The sequence below is a fragment of the Equus caballus genome, chromosome 12, assembly GCF_041296265.1.
Source record: "Equus caballus isolate H_3958 breed thoroughbred chromosome 12, TB-T2T, whole genome shotgun sequence".
NCBI lineage: Eukaryota > Metazoa > Chordata > Mammalia > Perissodactyla > Equidae > Equus > Equus caballus.
Window position 1 is genome coordinate 11,387,582 of NC_091695.1, and position 21,784 is coordinate 11,409,365.

At 50.5% G+C, this 21,784-nt stretch overlaps 2 protein-coding genes across 7 annotated transcripts in view; one reads left to right on the top strand and one right to left on the bottom strand.

Annotated features, from left to right (window-relative positions):
* Nucleotides 1–121: 121 nt before the first annotated feature.
* Nucleotides 122–18,446, top strand: F2 (coagulation factor II, thrombin). The gene is made up of 14 exons (XM_001490842.7): nucleotides 122–2,412; nucleotides 2,763–2,926; nucleotides 3,662–3,686; nucleotides 3,951–4,001; nucleotides 5,499–5,604; nucleotides 5,708–5,844; nucleotides 7,476–7,787; nucleotides 8,115–8,243; nucleotides 8,321–8,447; nucleotides 8,957–9,124; nucleotides 9,602–9,775; nucleotides 9,944–10,125; nucleotides 17,965–18,035; nucleotides 18,189–18,446. The coding sequence occupies exons 1-14, from the start codon at nucleotides 2,334–2,336 to the stop codon at nucleotides 18,330–18,332; spliced, it is 1,869 nt and encodes a 622-aa protein (XP_001490892.4). The 5' UTR covers nucleotides 122–2,333; the 3' UTR covers nucleotides 18,333–18,446.
* Nucleotides 18,447–20,997: 2,551 nt separating this feature from the next.
* The window catches only part of CKAP5 (cytoskeleton associated protein 5), a 95,181-nt gene continuing 94,394 nt past the window's right edge, over nucleotides 20,998–21,784 (bottom strand). For all 6 annotated transcript variants that reach the window (XM_023653981.2, XM_070229403.1, XM_023653980.2 and 3 more), the window contains one exon: nucleotides 20,998–21,707. In XM_023653981.2, coding sequence (XP_023509749.2) covers nucleotides 21,465–21,707 — 243 coding nt within the window. In that variant the 3' untranslated portion in view covers nucleotides 20,998–21,464. The remainder of the gene's footprint in view (nucleotides 21,708–21,784) is intronic.

The following is a 21,784-nucleotide window of genomic DNA, read 5'->3' on the forward strand; positions in this document are numbered from 1 at the left end:
GTGAAGTCAACAACAGCCTTGTGAGGTGAATATTGTTGAACCTAGGACTGGCCTCCCGAGCGTGCTGTGATGCTTGTCTGTCAGGATTGGGGTTTCTGACGGCCGGGGAACAAGGCAGCAGTCAGCAGGCCCCTGTTCCTCAGTAGAAGAGGTGCTGTGTGTTAGGTGATTTCTTCTCCCGCCAACACCCCCGCTTCTCGCCTCTTCTCCGTCTCCAGGCTGAGTCAGCTCTGGCCCAAGCTGGTCCTCAGGCAAGGGAGGACCACCTGCCTGGAGGCAGGAAGGATAAAGCCACACCTCTCTCCTCTCCTCTTCTCAGGAGCCCTCCCTTCCCTTACTCAATATGTCATTTTTTAAGAAATTAGTGAAGTGAGATGTTTTTAGCATTCCACTCCCTCCCACCCCCCAAAAAACAGCAGGCTCAATGTCATTAGTCAACAGGAAATACAAAGTAAAACCACAGTGAGACGCACCTACACGTCTGTCCAAATGGTTAATGTGAAATGGATGGACAATGTAGAGGGTTGTTGGGGACATGAGCAGCTGGGACTCTCAAACCTTGCTGGCGGGAGTGGGAGCTGGTACAGCCACTCGGGACAACTATTTGTCAGAGCGACTTAAGCAAAACATGCCTGCCCTGTGACCCTGCAAAGCCACCCCTGGGCATATGCCCAACAGCAATAAGTGCTTGTCTACACCAAGAGACTTGTGCACAAGTATTCATGGCAACGTTGCTCATTACAGCCCAAACTGGAAATGAATCCGAATGCCCATCAACAGATGAATGGACAAATAAAATGTGCTCTATTCATGCAGTGAGACACTACGCAGCTTTGAAAGGAACGAGTGCTGGTGCACACCACGTGCATGAATCTCAGGGACATGCTGAGCAAGGGAAGCCAGACACGAACAGGCGAACGCTGTAGGTTTCCATTCATGTGAACTTCAAAAACAGGCAAAACTGATCTACAGTGATTATGTGGTGGTCATCTAAGGGGTGACACGAAGGAGCCTGTCGGGGCTGGAAATGTTCCCTCTCATGATCGGGTGGTGTTAGATGGGTGTATGCCTAAAAATCTGAGTTAAACACTTAGGATTTGTTTTAACCTTATTTTATATAAGTTAAACCTCAATTAAAAAATATATAGGGAAATAGGAATATATATACATAATATAAATATATACAAATATAAGAACGGGGCCACCCGGGAATTAAGCTGATTCTTGAGAGTCCTGGTCCCCGGTGCTCTGCCAGCCTTCTCTCTTCCCTGCTCAGCATCGGCCCCTCCCTGTGACCTTCCCAGATTGTACACAACTACAGTCCGGATGCCAAATGGCCAGGACTGAGGGAGGGCAAGGCAAGAACCTGTGCTGCCTGTGTTCCTGCTCTTTGTCCCTCTGTCCTAATTAGACCCAGGACTAATATTTACCTTGTGTACCGCAAACAGGAAATGGAGGACGGACGGAGCAGCGCTGGGCGAGGGGCAGTGTAGGACAGCAGCCACTCGAGGCCTGGCCAGGGGCAGACAGGCGGGGGCGGAGGGGGGGGCGGGGCGTGGGTGAGGCCCTGCCGCAGAGACCCGAGGATTTGGACTGCCCCTGTTCCGGGGTAAGAGAGGGCAGACCCGAGGCCCAAGGGGTTCTGGGCCTGGCTCCTCCTCCCAGGCACATGACACGCAACACAAGCACACCTCCACAGCTTCCCAGAGGGGAAAGGGGAAGTGGGACCCTCCATCCGTGGCTGAGAGGCTGGGGCAGATGTTGGCCGTCCCTGCCCCCAGTGTGTCCTGGGTCAGGGCGGGCCACTCTCATCTGGCCGCACCCTCATCTCTATTTTCTTCTGTGTGTTGTGATTCCACAAACCTCCCCATGGGTTTACATCCGTCTGTCTACTGACTATTAAGCACTCGTAGTATTTCATGGGCTTTACATTCCTAATCTCCCTTAGTCCTCACGCCAAGTGCTATTCCGATTGTACAGATGAGGAAACTGAGGCACACAGAGATTAAAGCAGCCATCTTCATATGGTGGGATTGGCAGGGGCCTCAGGAAGAGCCTGTGACCACACAGGCCCAAGTTGACCCATGTCTCAGGGCAGGAGGGGCTGGACGATGGTAGTTACACTGGTTTTCCTTTGTGACTTCCTCCCAGACCATCCATCCCTCGTCCCAGGAGGACCTGGCCTCCCTGGACGTGGAGGTGGACTGTCTATCCACTTGTCCCCACGGCCCTGACCCGCTGACCTCTGCCTCTAGGCTGATTTCTTCATGTTAGTTCAACATTAACCTGGAGGGGTCAGGACGAACCCTCAGAGTCCCAGCAGCCGACACACTATGGCGCACGTCCGCGGCCTGTGGCTACCTGGCTGCCTGGCCCTGGCTACCCTGTTTGGCCTTGTGCACAGCCAGCATGGTAAGGGGGCTTGGAACCTGGGACAGACGGACAGACAGGGATATGGGCCCATGGAAATGGCCCCCCAGATGGGTCTCAGCCCATGGGATCCAGCTTAGGGAAGGAGGCGGGCGCTCAGGCCTGGACGGACAGTGGCTGCTTTTCTCTTACAATACGGGGAGCGGGCTGGGGGTGACCAGTGAAAGGAGGGGAGCTGGTGGGCTACCATTAGCAGCCTCTTGGGTCCTGCCGCCATCCTAGACATCCCCTTTCGGAAGCCAGCAGGGCAGGCCAGGTTTGCTTCTTGCCCCGACGGTGGCCAAGACAGCCTGACTCCCTGAGGCCGCTGTCCCGTGCCTCTCCTACTGCAGTGTTCCTGGCCCCTCCGCACGCATTGTCGCTGCTCCAGCGGGTCCGCCGCGCCAACAGCGGCTTCCTGGAGGAGCTGCGCGAGGGCGACCTGGAGCGGGAGTGCGTGGAGGAGCAGTGCAGCCACGAGGAGGCCTTCGAGGCCCTGGAGTCTTCCAGCGCCACGGTGAGCGCCGGGCTGCCCTGAGGGAGGCCAGGGGTCCCTCTCAGGGGGCCTGACTCTAGGGCCACAAATGAGAGGAATGAACAGTGCAGTCCTTAACTCTTGATGACTTTATTTCATCTCTGGGCCCCATTTCACCAGGCTGCCAAGAGAAGCAACCTCAACCTTTCTTGGGGGTCCTGATGCCTGGGCTGTGTCAAGGTCTTGGGGACCCATGAGGCTCCAGGACATCAGGGGGCCTCCTCAGTCCTCAGACATCTATCTACACTGGGATCTCTGGAGCCCCTGGCCCTGTCCTACATGGCCTCTTGGCTTCAGCTTTTCGGATACTTCTGTGCCACCCTTAGGGGTGGGACTTTGGCCAGGCCGGGAGCCCTGGGTGGAGGGCTCAGTGTTCCGGGAGCCCCATGCTGCCTTTCCCTTCCTTGAGGCTCTACCTGGGCCCCCCACCGGGGCCCCATGCTCCCCTCTCCTCCAGGCTTCCGCAGTCAGGGGACTCCCTTTCAGTCTTGGTTGTGGGCTGGGGAGTCCCCCTCTCCTCGAATACTCTTCTCAGCGGCCGTGGGCTTTTGGAAACAAACGTAGGAAACTCTGCCACAAACCTCCCCAAAGTCTGCCCCCTGCATGCCCAGGGGAAGGGAAAGAGGAAAGTATAAGGAGAAGACTTATTTGTTTTGTTACTAAAAACCAAACGAAACAGGATCCTGCCACAGCCTCATGCCAGCCCTTGTTTTTCAGGAAGCGTTCTGGGCGAAGTACACAGGTGAGCCCTGGGGAGGGAGTCCTGGGGACCCCAGTTAGAGAACGTGCTACCCCAGAGAATCTTCTGGTCTGTTCAGTCACCCACCTATCCACCCAAACTCTTTCCTTCTTTCCAGTCATCTACCCAGCCACCCACCCTCTTTCCCTCTTTCCTTCCGTCTATCTGTGTGTCCATCTCCGTTTCTGAGTGTCGTCCTGTGTACCTTTTACTCAAACCCATCCTGTCCCTACCCCAATCCAAAAGGTGTTTCTGGGTCTTTTCCAGCTTGTGAGTCGGTGAGGAAACCTCGAGAAAAGCTCGTTGAATGTCTGGAAGGTGAGGAACTAACATGAGGGTGGAGGGCAGGATATGAGGGGCAGCCTAGAGACGAGCAGAGTAGGGCAGATATGAGGGGGCAGCCTGGAGACGAGCAGAGTAGGGCGGATATGGGGGGCAGCCTGGAGACGAGCAGAGTAGCGTGGGTAAGGGCTTGTGGCCCAGCCGTGGGGGTCTCTAGCATCTGACGTTGCCTTTCCGTTCCTGCCGTCAAGGACATATGTTGAACACTTGGCTCTGTGCCTGGCCGTAACTGAGATGATTAATGTTGGATGAACAAATGAATGGATAATGAATTAACATTCTCATTCGAGCCCCTGCCCTCGCCAGTCAGTCTTCCCCGTGTCCCCAGGGCAGAGCTCCAATGATGTCATATTCATTCTCCAAAACCTTGAGTGGCTCCCCAGTGTTCCAGAACAACACATGGGCTGCTTGGGCTGGTGAACTTGTAGGCTCTGGCCTTAACCTTCCCTTCTAGCTTGTCTCCCATGGCACCAACCAGGAACCCAGAGCCCCAGCTACTCTGGCAGTGAGCGCTTCTCTAAACGCGCCAAGAAGTTTCTACTTCCTGGCCCTTGCTCACTCTGTCATCCTCCCCTGGAGCAACCGTCACCATTTACTGAAAAGCTCTCTATCCATAAGAACTGGTTCAAATGCCACCACTTGCTGAGGCTTCCTGGAGCCTCCTCGCTCCTCCATGGCATCCCGAACACACCCTCAGGATGACAACAGGCCCTCCTACGTGGAACTTGTCAATCGCTGGCCACAATTTCACTTGTTAAATAACTTATTCAACAAACATTTCACTAAGTCCCTGCTATGTGCCAGGCACTATGTCAAGTGCTGGGATTTTAAGAGAATCAAGGAGCTCACAATCTCATAGGAAAACGAAAATGCAAAACCTCAGAGTAATCGCCGGCAATGGTCTGTTCCAGGAGAAGGGGCATTTATATTGCTGGCAGAACCAGGGACAGCTCCCTGGAAGAAGCTGAGTTTTCCCTGGATTTGTGGGATGCACTGATGAACAAACAGGAGAGCATTCCAAGCGAAGGAAACAACATATGCAAAGGCCCTGAGGCATGAGGAGCTAAGATAACAGGACAGGTAGACCAGGGCCAAATTAGAAGGACCTTGGTCACCTTCTCATCTTGCTGGCCATGAGGAGCCACTGACTATAAGCTCCATGAGGGCAGGGACCTATCCTGACTATGACTATCTTATTCATTGCTATGTCCTTAGTAGCTGGCACAGTGCTTGTCACATGGTAGTCACATGGTGAGTGCTCAGTGAATATTTGGTGATTACTGTTAAATGGAGTGGAGAACTGCAGGGTGCAGAGGAGGTGCTGAGTACGTGCAGGTTAAGGGTCATGGACCAGAGGAAGCTTGGAGGGGGTGCACAGACAGAGCTTTGCTAGGAGAGAGGGACAAATCCTAGGGGGATGTGTTAGAGGGGACAAATTCGTGGGGTAAGAGACCTGGGCTGGGGTCTCTGCAGGTAACTGCGCCGAAGGTCTGGGTATGAACTACCGAGGGCACGTGAACTTTACCCGGTCAGGCATCGAGTGCCAGCTGTGGAGGAGTCGTTACCCACACAAGCCCGAGTGAGTGATGGGCAGGCCTGTCTGCCAGCAGGCTGAGAACGGGGGCAAGAAGACATGAGGGTGGGCGAGGCATGGCCTCCTGCTGAGAAATTTCCTATTCCAGAATCAACTGCACCACCCACCCTGGGGCCGACCTGCAGGAGAATTTCTGCCGCAACCCGGATGGCAGCTCTTCCGGGCCCTGGTGCTACACCACGGACCCCACCGTGCGGAGGGAGGAGTGCAGCATCCCCGTGTGTGGTGAGCTGGGGGTGACTAGGCAGACCATGGCCAAGGTCCAGGGGTCTTCATGGGGCCTGGCAGCCTGGGATGGGAACCCAGATCCTGCTCCCTTCAAGCAGGGGTTAGTCATCTCCAACGTAGTTGGGCCTGTCAGCCAGTAAAGTCAGGAGACCAGAGAGAGTTGGCTTCCAGCCTCCTGCTCTCCCTCCCCAGTCTTCGCTCCCTTATGACCCAAGCTGTGGCTCGTTCCTTGCTGCCTGAGACGCTCTTCCTCCAGGAAGCCCTCCCTAAGCAGTTCAGTCCACAGGCCCTTTTCTGGGCATCACAGAGCAGGCCTCAGACAGTCCATCCCTGAATGATCCGGTCGTCGTTATTTCCCGTGATGTGTCAGTTAGCTGTAGCCACAATAATGCTGCAAACCCCACAAAATCTCAAACAGCCACAAAAGCTCAGGGGCATACACCCATCAGCATTTGGTCCTTACGTGTCTGAGGGGCGGCTGGGGCGGCTCTGCTGATCTCACGCGTCTGTGGGCTCTGCAGATGGCAGCTGTGCCTCTGCTTCAAACGAGGAGTCCAGCTGAGCTTGGCTCCCTGTGGAGTCTGCTCCACACTGTTCTCATGCTGAGGCTGAGGCTGAAAGGCACCGGCTTCCCATGGTGGCGGCAGACGTATGAAACAGTGAGCAGAAACACACCACGTGTCTTAAGGCCAAGGCTCAGAACTGACACTCAGTCCTGCCCACGTTCCATTGGCCAGAGCGAGCCACGTAGTCAAGGCCAAAGTCAAGAGGTGGAGAAGTACACCTTTGCCCGTGAAATCACAAGGCAAAGGATGAGGATGCAGGCAGGGGAAAGAATTAGTGCCAGGAATCAATCTACCAAACGTGGGCTGGATTCTTCTTCATGCATCTGCACTGGACTCAGTGTTTGATCCAGGGACTGGTCTCAGAGCACGTTATCGATCCTGGTAACAAAAGCAGCTTTATTTACCAAGCCCGCCCTGTACACGTGTGCACATGCACACAGGCCGATGATAAATATGTAGCAGCATGCTGAAATTGATCGACTGCCCGCGTGGTTGTGCTCAGTCTTTTCAGCTATTTTTTCTGCTGTGCCCCTATGAAAACAGAATCCTTTCAAAACTCCACGCAGGAGGCTGGCCTAGCAGCACGTAGTGATTAAGTTTGCGCACTCCACTTTGGTGGCCCAGGCTTTGCCAGTTTGGATCTCTGGCGTGGACCTAGCACCACTTATCAAGCCATGCTGTGGCGGCATCCCATACACAAAAGAGAGGAAGATTGGCAGGGATGTTAGCTCAGGGCCACTCTTCCTCACCAAAAAACAAAACAAAACAAACTCCAGGCAGTTGCTACCAATAGATTAGAGATAGCCCAGGAGGTGAAACCTGGTTACTATCTCTGGCTTATGATGCACCTGACAGTTACGGCATATGTTTTGCTTAAATCTCTCGACAACCCTGCAAGCACAGCACTAGGAACCCCCTTGATAGGCAACCAAACTGAAGCTCAGAGAGGGTAAGCTGCCTGGGGTCACATAGGAAGAAGGCGGCAAGGTGGGAATTCAAATCCTGTGCGTCTGGCTCCCCATGTGGTCCCACCCTCTGCTCCTCTGCCTCCTCTCCTGCCAGGTGGGCACGGCGTCACTGCGCAGCTGACCCCATACTCCAGCTCCACGAAGAATCTGTCACCTTCCTTGGAGTCATGTGTCCCTGATCGTGGCCAGCAGTACCAAGGTCGCCTAGCAGTGACCACACATGGGTCCCCCTGCCTGGTCTGGGCCAGCAGTGATGCCGAGGCCCTGAGCAAGGACCAGGACTTCAACCGGGAGGTGAAGCTGGTGGAGAACTTCTGCCGCAACCCAGACGGGGACGAGGAGGGCGTGTGGTGTTACGTGGCAGGGAAGCCTGGTTTCTTCGAGTACTGCGACCTCAACTACTGCGGTGAGAGGGCAGGGTGGGAGGGGGCTGAGACAGAGGACACAGCCGAGGGGGAGCGAGGAGGACAGTGCCTTCCTGATGGAAGGCTTCCACACGTGCTGTGCGTGTGTTCGTGACAGCCTCACATCAGCCATGTGGGGCAGTCCTAGCCCCATTTTACAGCTGAGTAAACTGAGGCCCAGGAGGTTAAGTTCCCTAGTAACCCAGGTGCACTTGGGATCTTAGCCTCTACAACTCATGGCTTCCAAGGTGGCTGGGGGCTTGGGGAGCTCTCGGGGGTGGGTGAGGAATGGCCCAGCCCAGCCCCAGCCAGTGCCTGGGTCCCTGCAGAGGATCCACTGGATGAGGAGGCGGAAGACCAGTTCGGCGAGGACCCGGACGCGCCCATCGAGGGACGCACCACTGACGAGGACTTCCCGCTCTTCTTTGATGTGAAGACCTTCGGCTCTGGGGAGGCAGGTGAGGCAGCATTGGGGGGCGGGGGGCCTCCGGGCAGGGCTCTGCGCTTGGCTCCTCACGTCCGGCTTGCTCTGCAGACTGTGGGCTGCGGCCTCTGTTCGAGAAGAAGTCTGTAGAGGACAAAACGGAAAAGGAGCTTTTGGATTCCTACATTGACGGGCGCATCGTGGAGGGCTGGGACGCCGAGCTGGGCCTCGCACCCTGGTGGGTCCCCACTTGGCGCTACCTTCACTGGCTGGCGGGGCATGCAGTCCGCTCCCACCCTGGTCCCTGGCCCCGGAGACTTCTCTGCCTTCGCAGGCCTGGGCACAGCGAGGATAGTGGAGCGCCAACATCTCACTGAATCCTCACAGCATCTTTCGAGATTGGGTTTATTACTTCTCATATGCAGATGGCGAAGCTGAGGCTCAGAGAGGTTAAGTGACTTGCCAAAGTGATGGTTTGCACAGCCGGACTTGAATCCAGTTCTCACCCCAGAGCTGTGCAAAGCTGTGCAAACTCTGGACTGGAAGAAGCTGGGAAAGGGTGCAAAAAGCATGAGGCAGCCCCTCGGTATCACATATGTCTCAGTCCCCAAGGGAGGCCAGGTTGAGCTGGGGTCTGGGCGCAGCTGGCAGCTCTGTCCAGTTACTTCTTAAGCCTGGGACCTTCTACTTTAGGGCCGGTGGAAGGGCAGCCCCCCAGCTCCTAATGCTTCCCACCCCCCCTCCCAGGCAGGTAATGATTTTCCGGAAGAGTCCTCAGGAGCTGCTGTGTGGGGCCAGCCTCATCAGTGACCGCTGGGTGCTCACAGCTGCCCACTGTCTCCTGTACCCGCCTTGGGACAAGAACTTCACTGAGAATGACCTTCTGGTGCGCATTGGCAAGCACTCCCGCACCAGGTACAGAACTGGAGGCCCGTGGGTGTCTGGCAGGGGTCTGAGTCCTCCAGAGTGACTGTGAGGGCTCTGGTGACTCTGGGGCACGTGGGAGATGGCTGCAGAAAACCCAGCAGTCTGCTGCAAAGTCCATTTGGCCGCGTGCTCATCACAGCTCGGAAGTGGGGACAGAGAAACTAAGACTTTGCAGACAGCAAAACCCTGGCCTGCCCTCGAGGCTCCAGGACATGACCCAGGTGTGACTCTGAGTGGAGGCCACCGCCTGCGTCCCCCCACCTGCCTGGGCTGTTTGATTCCGAAGCCCGTGCAACTTCAGGCCGGGGGGAAGCTGCCAGGGGGCGGCAAGGCAGGAGCCAGCCCTCTCCCCTCGCTGCTCAGCCTGACTCCAGACCCTGAGGGCCCGCAGTTTCCTTGCTCAGGACACTGGCTGTCCCTCACTGGGTGGCCTCCCGCTCTCCGTCTCTGTTGGCCTCTGCGCAGGTACGAGCGAGGTGTTGAAAAGATCTCCATGCTGGAAAAGATCTATATCCACCCCAAGTACAACTGGAGGGACAACCTGGACCGGGACATCGCCCTCCTGAAGCTCAGGAGGCCCATTGCGTTCAGCGACCACGTCCACCCCGTGTGCCTCCCCGACAAGGAGACCACAACCAGGTGGGGTGGCCGGGGGCCTGGGCTGCCTTCCGGGCCTCGGCGTCTTGGAGTAACCCCACAAGTTCCCGCTCTCTGCTGTTCTCAATTCAGGGCGCAGAGGGACGGGGTCGGGGCTCGGAGGCTCCTGGAGGAGTCGGTTCTCACTGGGTCCTTCTCCCTCCCCCAAAGATTGTTCCACGCTGGATACAAAGGGCGGGTGACGGGCTGGGGCAACCTGAAGGAGACGTGGACGGGCCACATCGGAGAGGTGCAGCCCAGCGTCCTGCAGGTCGTGAACCTGCCCATCGTGGAGCACTCAGTCTGCAAGGCCTCCACCCGCATCCGCATCACCGACAACATGTTCTGTGCTGGCAAGTCCCCCGGGCGCGGCTCGGCCGAGGGAGCAGCCGGGCTTGGGGGGCAGGGGGCGGGGCGCGGAGACACGTAGAGGGCACAGGCCTGTTCAGGGCCCGGCTCCAGTCACGCATGAGCCATATAGTTTGGGCAAAGTTGCTAACCCTCTTGGAGGCTCCGTTTCTTCGTCTGTAAAATGGAGATAGAACCTCCATCCCATAAGGTTGTGTGAGGGTTAAAAGGTAGCGTACAGAAAGTGTCAGGCTCTCTGTGACTGGTGGTGGTCCCGGCGGAAGTTGTCAGTGTACGTGAGCCCAGAGAGCAGCAAGAAGGCCTGGCTGGAGGAAAAGCCGCTCATCATTCAGTCATTCAGCAAACATTTACTGAATGCCCACTAGGATCCAGGCGGTATTCTAGGGTATGCAACAAGGACCCAGATAGACAATGCCTGTGTCCTCGGAGAGCTGCTTTTCTAGAAGGAGGGAGGGTCAATAAACAGATGTAGAATAGCCATCGCTGCTAGGGAGGAAAAGGAAGCAGAGTGGGGGAGGGAGAGATGGGGCCAGGGTTGATCTTCTAAATAGAGTGGTTGGAAAAGCCCTCTCTGAGAAGGTGGTGTTTGAGCAGAGACTCAAAGAAGTGAAGGAGTGAGCCACTCCAGGCTGAGGGGACAGCAGGCGCAAAGGCCCTGAGGTGGGAGACTGCTGGGAGTGTCTGAGGACGAGCAGGGAGGCCTGTGTGGCTGGAGGGCAGTAAACACAGGACCCGCAGCAGTAGGCAGGGGGAGAGACGTGGGCAGCAGAGGACGGGCACTTCCCCGAGGCCTTGAGGACTTTGGCGTGTGTGGAGTGACAGGGGACGTTATTGGCGGGTCTGAGGTGGGTAAATAAATGGCCTAACAGTTAATTTTAAAAAATTTTAGTATAATTTTAGACTCACAGAAAAGTTGCAAAAATAACACAAAGAATTCCTGTACATCCTCATCCAGAGTCTGCTCCCCCGCTTTGTGTGTGTGTGTGTGTGTGTTCCTCTCTACACACACTGTTTGAGAGTGTATTGTACACATGGTGCCTTTTACCCATGTACTTGAGTATTTTCAAAAAACTAAGAATGTTCTCTTACATAACCACTGTGCAATTATTAAATCAAGAAATTAATAATGATGTAGTACCGTTATCTAATTTGTAGAGCTTATTCAAATGTTTTCCGATTGTCCTACTTACTGATGTCTTTTATAGCAGAAGAGAAAAAGTTTTTCTCATCCGGGATTCAATCCAGGATCAGCCATTATGCTTAGTTGTCAATCTTTCTGTGCCTTTCATGACCTTGACATAGTTGATGAGTACAGGCCAGTGATTCTGTGGATCGGCCGTCACTTTGGGTTTGTCTAATGGTCACATTTGGGCTAAGGGCTGTGTCCTCAGGGCCATTAGCAGGCACGTGATGTCGATTTGTCCCATAACTGCTGAGATTAACTCTGACCCCCTGGTGAAGGTGGCGTCTGCATCTGCCAGGTTTCTCACTATCAAGTTCTGTTTTCCAATTTGTGACCAATACATATCTTGTGAGGAGATTCTTGGATACTGTCCATCCTGTTTCTCATCAAATCGTTGTCCCTGCTGTGGTGGCTGCCGGATGGTGCCTTTCTAATTCTGTCGTTGTGTCTACAGTTACTAGTTATCACGTTGTTGTAGGGCACACGTTTCCTTTCTTTCCTTCTATCAGTGTGGACTCACGGTCCTTACTTTGTTCTACCATCATTACTTATTCCGATGTTCAAATTACCCCAGGCTTGGCCAGTGGGAGGCCTTGCAACCTGGCTTCTGTGACTTTGGCGATGTCCCTGTCACTCTCTGAGTCCTTTCTTACTCTTGGCACAGATGCTCCGGGTTCGTCCTGTCTTTCTCTAGTGGAGAGTAATAGTTAGAAACCAAGATCGGGGTGGTAGGGGTGCACAGCGCTCCTGGGGTCTCACTGCTTCTAGGTCCTCTCAGTGGACAGAAGTGGACAGTATGTGTGTTACGCAAACACCGACATCTATAACTATTTTCCTGTCTATTTATCTTCCTACCCATCACCGTGAGTTCATACTGAAACCTCCCACTGCTGTCCAACAGGATGCATTTTAGATTCTCTCTTTCCATATTTCCTCTCTGTCTGTTGGCGGTGAGATGGCTGACTCCCCGCGTCTGTAACATATTTGCTTGCTTGCTCAGCGCTAGGACACGCAGTTCGGAGTCTTATCACCCACGGTCCTACGGGCTGGAGTCCACCCTTCTTCACAGCTGTTTCTGTCTCTGCCCTGACGATACAGTCGAAATGCTGTGTCCAAAAGTGGCGTGGCTTAGTTCTTTTTTCCCCCCTTCTCTGTGTTATTTATTTAAAATACTGTTGGGCTCATTTGTTTCTGATTGTATTCAATTTGGGGTGCCCTTTCCCACCTTTGTTGTCTTTATTTTTTATTTAATTTTTTTATCGAGGTAACACTGGTTTATAACATTATATACATTTCAGGGGCACATCATTATATTTCAACTTCTGTGTATACTACATCGTGTTCACCACCAAAATCTAGCTGCCATCCGTCACTGTGCACCCGTGCCCCTTTAGCCCTCTCGCCACCCCCCTCCCCCTCCCCTCTGGTAACCACCAATCTGTGTGTGTGTTTATCTTCCACATATGAGTGAAATCATATGGTATTTGGCTTTCTCCCTCTGACTTATTTTGCTTAGTATAATACCCACAAGGCCTATCAGTGTTGTCGAAAATGGCACAATTTCATCTTCTTTTATGACTGAGTAGTATTCCATTGTATGTATGTGTATATATATACACACACAAACATGTTTGTTTATTTTGGAGTATAACGTGGTTCTGAAAGACCGTTTATAACAGGTACACTCAGACAGGAGACTCTCCCCTCCCCCACCTGTCCCGTTCCCGCCCCGTCCTTTGAGTCCGTTTCATCCAGGGCTGTAGTTAATCACTCTTGGGAGTTTGTCATTTATCCTTCCTGGGTTTCTTTTTGCATAAATGAGCAGACACGTGTATATTTTCTTATTTCCCCTTTCTTACACACAGGGTGGCAATACTATAGATATTCTTTTGTACTTTGCTTTATTTATTTATTTATTTATTTATTTTGGTGGGACGCCTGCCACAGCATGGCTTTGCCAAGCGGTGCCATGTCCGCAGCCGGGATCCGAACTGGTGAACCCCAGGCTGCCGAAGTGGAACGTGGGCACTTAACCGCTGCGCCACCAGTTAAGTTAAAGTTAGTACTTTGCTTTTTTCATTTGGTGTATCCTGGAAATTCATTCCATATGGGATATAGAGTTTTTCCTTAAAGTAAAATTTTATAGCCACTTTATACTCCATTATGTGGATGTACCACAGTTTATTCAACCGTTTCTTGTGTATGGGGTTTAGATTGTTTCCAATATTTTGCAAATGAACATCTTTTTATATGCTTAGTGCCCATTTTTATATCATTTTTAATGATTTGTATCATTTTTGATACAAAATGATAAAAAATGATTTATATAACTTTTTAATGAATTGTCTCTTCATGTTTTTTGCCCATTTTTCCTCCCTTTCCAGCCGGTTTTTTAGAGTTCTTCATATACTAGTGATATTAGGCCTTTGTTTGTGATATACGTTGCAAATATTTTCTCCCCATTTGTTCATTTTTCAACCTTTGTAATTTTTTTGCCATCCAATTAAAATTTTTTTATGTATTCAAGTTTATTAGTATTTTATTGTATTGCACCTGGATTTTGAGGATGAGTTAGAAAACCTTCCTTATCCGCAGGTCATAGAGAAATTCACTCATGTTTTCTTCTAGTACTCGGTTACCTTTTTCTTTTTCTTTTTTAAAGATTTTATTTTTTCCTTTTTCTCCCCAAAGCCCCCCGGTACATAGTTGTATATTTTTAGTTGTGGGTCCTTCTAGTTGTGGCATGTGGGACACTGCCTCAGCATGGCTTGATGAGCGGTGGCATGTCCGCGCCCAGGATCCGAACCAGCGAAACCCTGGGCCACCGAAGCGGAGCGCGCAAACTCAACCACTCGGTCATGGGGCCAGCCCCTGGTTTCCTTTTTCTACACTTAGATCTCTGAGTCTATTGGAGTTTATTCGTGCGTATGATGTGAAGTATGGATCTAATTTATCTTTCTCCAAGTGGCTAACCAGCTGTCCCTACACCACTTATTAAAAATTCTATCTTTGCCCCAGTGATTTGAGATGTCGCCTTTATCACATACAAGTTTCTCTGTGTACTTAGTCTGTTTCTATTTGAAGACATTCCATTCTGTTTGTCTGTTTGTCTATTCTGCTAAAACTCTGTCTTGTTTTAATTATAGAGGCTTTAGCGTATGTTTTAATATCTGGTAGGGCTTGTGGTGTCTCATAGTTTTCCTTTTCTAGTGTTTTCTTGGCAATCCTTACATGTTTGTCCTTCCATATGAACTTTGATATCAACTTGTCTAGCTCCATGAAAAAGCTGGTGGGTATTTTTATTGGGATTATGTTAAATTTATAAATTAATTTAGGGAGAACTGTCATCTTCTTGATGTTGAGTCATTCTATCCAAGGACAAGAAATGTCTTCCCAGGGGCTGGCCGTGTGGCTTAGTGGTTAAGTTTGGTGCACTCTGCTTTGGCAGTTCCGGTTCAGTTCCTGGCATGGACCTACACCACTTGGCGGTGGCCAAGCTGTGGCAGCAGCCCACGTACAAAATAGAGGAAGATTGGCACAGATGTTAGCTCAGGGCGAATCTTTCTCAGCAAAAAAAAAAAAAAAAAAAAAGTCTTCCTATTTGTTCAAGTCTATATTGTATCTTTTTGAAGTGCTGCAATGTATTCTCTTATGATTTTTTTTCTCTTTGTCACCTTATTTTATATATTTGTGTTTTCTCCCTTATTTTTCTTGAGTAAATTAGCTAGTGGTTGCAAAAAAACCAAAAAATACCTAGGAATTTGACTTATTAATTGGGCCTATTGTTTTTTTATTCTGTACCTTATTATTTCCTGCTTTTATCTTAAAAATTTTTTTCCTTATGCTTTCTTTTGGTTTACTTTACTGTTTTCTTTCTTTTGAGTTGACAGTTTGGTTAATTTATTTTTGATCTTTGATTTTTGAGAAGGGCTGTGCATTTTTCTCTGTTCATAGAAAACACTATGTAGTGTTTTCATTATCATTATTTTTTAGAAATTTTGTAATTTCAGTGTACTCTCTCATCCAAGAGTTAATAGGTGGTTTTAAATTTCCAGATGGGAGGGCCTGTTTTTATTTTGATTTTGTTAATAATTTTGAGCTTTGCTATATGGCAATCAGAGGGTATCTGTAATATTTCTGCTTTGTATAACTGACTTTTTTCTGACAGAGAGCTGTCTGATCAATTTCTGAGAATGTCGCATGTGCTGGAGGTGTGTAGGTGTGTTCTCTATTACCTGCGTGTAAAGTTTGATATATATCCGTACATGTACTTGTTATTTAGGTCGTTTATGTCCTTATTTATTTTCAGTTCACTTGATCTGTCTTGCACTGCGTTGGGTGTGTTAAATTCTGTTATTGTATTTCTCTCTGTCTCCCTGCATTGCCTGTGGTCTTTTACTTTATAAACGTGGTTGCTGTTATTTGGTGAGATATCCATAACTGCTATTTGTTCACTGTGAATTGTGGCTTTGACATTGAAAGTGTCCTTCCTTAAGTTATTTTCCATTTCAGGACCTCTGTCCCTGTTCTCTAGTTTTTTCCACTCACCTAATATATATCCTCCCCACCCCTGTGGTTTTCACCTCTGCGAGTCACTTTGTTGTCTCTTACGTAGCACAGTTGGGGCTTGCTTTGTGAGTTAGTTTAAAAATCCTTTCCTTTTTTAATAAGTGAGTCACACCCATTCATATTTATTGATGTGATTGATAGGATTAGTATTAGCTCTCCTGTTATTTTGTCATTATGTGTATTATGTTTCATTTGTTGTGTTTCTTCCCTCTGTGATCATTCTTCTTAAAAAAGTTTTACAGGGGCTGGCCCGGTGGCACAGCGGTTAAGTTCACATGTTCTGCTTCTTGGTGGCCCGGGGTTCACCAGGTTGGATCCTGGGTGTGGGCTTGGCATCGCTTGTCAAGCCATGCTGTGGTAGGCATCCCACATATAAAGTAGAGGAAGATGGGCACGGATGTTTGCTCAGGGCCAGTCTTCCTCAGCAAAAGGAGGAGGATTGGTGGCAGATATTAGCTCAGGGCTAATCTTCCTCAAAAAAAAAAAAGTTTAACATATTTAGGAAGGTTCGTGTTTTTGTTCTACTGATTATCTTTGGGCTTACCCCTTTTTGAAATGCCCTTAGTCCCTTATTTCCTTATAGAACCTTTTAATCGTAAGTCTCACCTATCGGCTACACGACAATCAGTGAGTTTCCTTGCCTCTTTCTCTTCTCCACCTATATTTTCTGTTGCATTTTTTGACTTGTTCATCAGCATTCATCTCTTGGTTGATCAAGCTTGCCCCCTAGGAGATTCTTCAAGAAGGGGGATGGGGGCAGGATTTCCTGAATTCTTCTATGTTCATAACTGTTTTTCCGTAGCCCTGACCCCTGGAGGTCAGCCTGGTGGGAAATAAAACCATGGTTCATGTTTTCCTACCTTGAATTTTGAAAATATGGCTTTATCGTTCTTTGCTTCATATGTTGTTTTTGAGAAGTCTGATGCCAGTGTAATTCTTTGGACCTCGCAAGGTATTTCGTCTCTTTGCTTGGGGGCCTGGAGGTTTTTTCTTCATCTTTGGAGTCTAACAGTTTTATTAGGATATATTAGGTTATATCTCAGAGTTGAGTGTTTCAGGTCAGTTCCGCCAGGTACCCAGTAGATCCTTTTAATATGTACATTCAATCTTTTATTTCTGTGAAGTTTTCTTGGATAAATGTTAGTTCTCTTCCATTGTTTTGTTTTTCTTCCTGAGGGACTCACATTTCTTTGGTCTGAGAAAGTTCCATTCTGGCCACTTTCTGCTTTGCATTTCTTCCCACTGTTTGTCAGTTATTTTTAATTTTTGAATTTCTGATTCAAGGTGTTTTGTCCCATCCCAAAAATTTGCTTGAGAAAATTTAATTCAGTTCCAGTGTTCTTCTGTTTCATGGTTGTGTTTTGGGCGAGAGGTTTTATTAGCTGAGGTGTTTTCAACTCTTATTTTTTTGTTTTCCTGTAGTATCTTTGGATGGACCTATTTAGTTTTCATCTATTCATTTTGTAGATTTGGGGTTATTTACAAGATTCGTAATTCAATTGCACCCACTTCTGTTATCAGGTAGACATTTTTCCATCTTCATCTCCGTATAAGTTTTAATATCATGTGCACATTAAATATATTAAGTTGATTTGAAGTTTGGGTGTTGTCTGTATTCTAGTTATGTTGAAGATGTATTTTTGTGTGTGTAGCTTTTGTCGTTGTTTGTGTTGTTCCGTATTGTTTGCGGATGATATGTGGGGAGAGTTGGATAAAAGCAGCTGCCATTATCTTCAGCTACCTGTAAGTCGAACGTATTTTTTAAGTCATTCTGCCTGTTGGATGGAGAATGGCTTGTAGGTGAGTGAAAGTAGGATTAGAGGAAACCAGAGGTTCAGGGGAGAATACGAGTGATGTGTGCCCTGGGGTGGAAGTGGTGAGAAGGGGTTGGATTTGGGATTATGTTGACGATGGAGCTGACACGATTTGCTAAAGGATTGGACGTGTGGGTGAGGAAATGAGGAGTCAAGGATGCCTCGAAGGGGTCAAGCAGATACTCTCCAGCAGTGTTGCTTGAAGGGGAGCAGCTGGAGTCTGAGCCACGCTCCTCAGTGCTGATGTCTGTCTCAAGGTTTCAAGCCCGATGAAGGGAGACGAGGGGATGCTTGTGAAGGTGACAGTGGGGGACCTTTTGTCATGAAGGTAAGCTGCTCTAAAGGCCAGGAGCTGGTGGGGAGATCTTGTGGGGGGTGGGGTGGGTGAGGAGGGACCCCAGTTTTCAGAAAGTTGCCTGACAGGGTAATACTGACACTGCCTTGACTTGGCCCTATTGGAAATGCCATGTTTCTTCCTCAGAACCCCTTTAACAACCGCTGGTATCAGATAGGCGTCGTCTCATGGGGTGAAGGCTGCGACCGAAATGGAAAATATGGCTTCTACACACATGTGTTCCGCCTGAAGAAGTGGATACAGAAGGTCATTGGTCGGTCTGGAGGTTAGGGGGCCAGCCCCATCCTAGGCTCCTCTCTGCAAAATCCCAGACACCAATGCAAAGCATTATTTTTGTGGTTTGTTCTTGAAACTATAGCTCTCAATAAAAGTGACTGTCGATGAGCCTCGATGCTCGCACTGCTGTTCACGGGCAGCTCAGGGAGAGCCAGCACCACTGCTGGGTAAACAGGGCTGAAGAACCCCCACCCCCCAGAAGAAGGCCAGGGAGGGGGCGGACGGCAGCCTGAATTTATGAGCATTTGAGGTGCGCCCAACTTGGGGCTTTAATGGATTATCTCGTTTAATCCTCACGAGATGTGGGTGAGTAAACTGAGACTTGAGAAGGAGCTCGTCCAAGGTCACACAACTAAGGGTCAAAGTCAGACTTGAAACAGAAGCCCCTGAGGCCTGTGCTTTTAGTCGCTCTGCTGGAGGGGCGGTGAAGAGCTCGTCCTGGGACCAGAGAAGAGGCAGGAGGAGGGTAGGGGGAGGAGGGGTGAGTAGATGCGTCTTTCTCTCTGCTTCAGACCTCCCTAAGTCCCTACACCCTTTCTCATGGCATTAAAACGTCAGATTTATGACCCCAAAAGGCTCCGTATTGTAAACATCCTGAGTTGTGAGTATGCGGGGCATGGTGGTTGGCAGTATGGGCCCGGGCGTCAGACTGCCTGGGTCCACATTCCGGCTCCCACCTTAAAAGGGATAACCATGGTGAAGTCACCCAACCTCCGTGGGCCTCAGTTTCCTCACATGTAAGATGTATATAATGACACTATTTACCTAATAAGGTTTTGCGGATTACATTAGGTAATTTGCAGAGTGTACTTAGCACAGTGCCTAGTCCCTGCTGAGCTCTCCAGCCACTGCTGCTCTCTTCTCACTGCCTGGCGTGCTGGAAGTCCTTCTGCCACTGACCACTTCCCTCCTCTGGTTCCTGCGAACAGCACATCGGGGGGTTGTTGCTTCCTGGAATTTCAACTCACACAGCAGTTATCAGACTTGAACAATTTGTTTTTCTAAGAAATGGGACCTACACAGTGTGTAAGTGAATTCATAAAGGGTTTGGACAAATGTACAAGTCATGAGAATCACGGAACTTTCAAGATGCCCTTTCACAGCACATTCTTCAAGGTTCCCATGGGCAGAGGTCACTGGTCTGGGATGGCTGACACATGCCCTTCCACGTGGCTCCACGTTTCCAGCTGCGCCAGGGCATACTGCTATTCCTGTGGGGGCTATTTATGACTCGGGGGTCTAGGCACTGTGGCCTACAACAGGTATGACCGTGAGTGTTAACTTGTGTGAAATGCTCATGGCCTGAGAACGCTCCGGAGGACGGTGTGGAAAAACCTTGTCCCTGAGCTCAGAGGGGAAGTGTGGCGACTAAATGTCTGCCTTGAGCATAGGACAGGGGACTGGAGCATGGATGCCATGTGGCCACCATTCTTGGCCTGGAATCTTCAACCAAGACCTTGGAGCTTCCTGGTTTAAAGCGGGAAGAGAGAAGGGAGGTCTCTTCACCCCCCTCCCCTCCCGTTTTTCCCTTCCCATTTTTCAGTACATCAGGGAACAGAATGAGGACTGAGTGCCTTGCCCTCATTCTTTGGCTGTGGTTGACCGGGAAGCAGGGTAAAAACTGGGAATTCAGTGAGCTTGCAGGATCTTGGCAGCCCAGAGCTTTAACCAGAGCACAGGGGGAAGGATTAAGAATTAGTTGGAATAGCCCCAGTGTGCTTTTTAAACAAGGGCACACATTCTCACGAGGCCGCTTCCCTCCGACACAGCTGCCAGCGCTGTAAGCTCTGGGCACTCTGGTTTTTCAAATCAGCTGTGCTCATTGCAGACCAAGCGTGGCCATGCGCTAAGTGTGTTCTGCAGCCATGAGCTCCTCCATTGTCCCTTCAGTGGACGTCCTCTCCCACGTCCCCATGAGGAGGAGGGTGAGTCTAATTTCAGGCAGGGGAGGGCCACCTGAAGATCGTGACTGGGATCAACTGTCCGTCAAGCTTTCATTTCTTAAACACCAGTTGAGTAAAAGGTAGTCTAGAAAGTTCCTTTGAACTTAATGATTCTCCAGAAGTCTTCCAGCTAAATCCAGACCCTCTTAATACTGAAGAGGTTTCTGACTGTGCAAGGAGGCCCTGTGGAATCTATTCCAGAGGTGGATCCTCAGTTTACTTTCTGGTCCTCAGTCAGGCTGAATGTGCACTAACTGTTAGTCTGGACTAAGAGACCCCAAAACGAGGCAGGAAGCTCCTAAGCCTTCCCATCCTCCTTGAGTCAACTGACCCGAGTCCAGTCCAGTGTGAGGACATGGTAGCCCAGCCCAGCTGGGCACAATCTCGTGCATTTGGGCAGCAAAGCAGTAGGAAGCCTATGAGCTCCTTGGAACCATGGCCGCGACGGGAGGGACTACAGGACCAAAACCTCTGAACAGGGAAGTCTGAGGTCCCTTTGCTCCCCTAGGAGCCGCACGTGGGAAGCAGGAGAGGTGGGGTCCTCTTGTTCCAAAGGCAGAGAAGACGGCGCCAGGCCTGGGAGCCAAGGCAAGGCGGCGCGCTTTAGGTAGTACTCATCCACCTTCCCCAACGGCTCAGCATCCACCGGGCCCAAGAGGAGGGGACAGGACAAGCCGCCCACACTCCGAGATACGGAGCATCCTGGGAGACAGCCATAGTTAATGCAAACTTTATTTATAAAAGACTCTTAAATTAGTTGTATCATGCCATGCATTCATACAGAATACAGTGACCCTTCAGGGCTACAGGGAGAAGAGCTCACAAACTCAAACTATTCAAGAGTTTCTAATAGTTAAAAGCTAGGAAAGATTAGGACAACTTTACAAATGAGCAGTTAAAAATAAAACAGAAGAGAGAGGATGTGGAAACTAGTCTGAGCTGAGAGGAGGGCAGCTGTCTCCAGGTCTGTACACTACACTAACCCACGGACAGTGTTCTAGAGGCGGGGCGCAGACGAGAAGCGGAGTATGTACAAACATTTGTGCCACAGCCACTCCTCCCCGGCCCACGGCAGGAGACACACGACCAGGCTGTGTGCCCTAGGCCCGCCCGGGCCCCTGGTAACTAGGAGGACTTCTAGTTTAGTCCACTAACGCTGCAGGGAGCCGGGGGAGGGGCGGCTTCATTTGCGACTGCTCTTTATTCTCTCCAGTCTCTTTTTCAAGTCGTCGATGTTCGCCGTGGAGGAGGACGCGGTCGCGGCTCCTGACGGGTGGGGCTGGCTGGAGTCCAGGTCTGCGTGCTGGTGCTGTTCCCGGGACTCCCGGAGCTGAGAGAGTTTGCTGTGCAGCATGTCTGTGGACGAGGCGACGGCAGGAACGGCTGGTTTGGAGAGCAAAGAGGTCAAGGGAGGTCGGTCGTCTTGCTGTCGAGAGAAGAAGAGACACTGTCTGAGCAGGTCAAGATGCAGCTGTGCAACAACACACACCAGGCCTGGGCCAC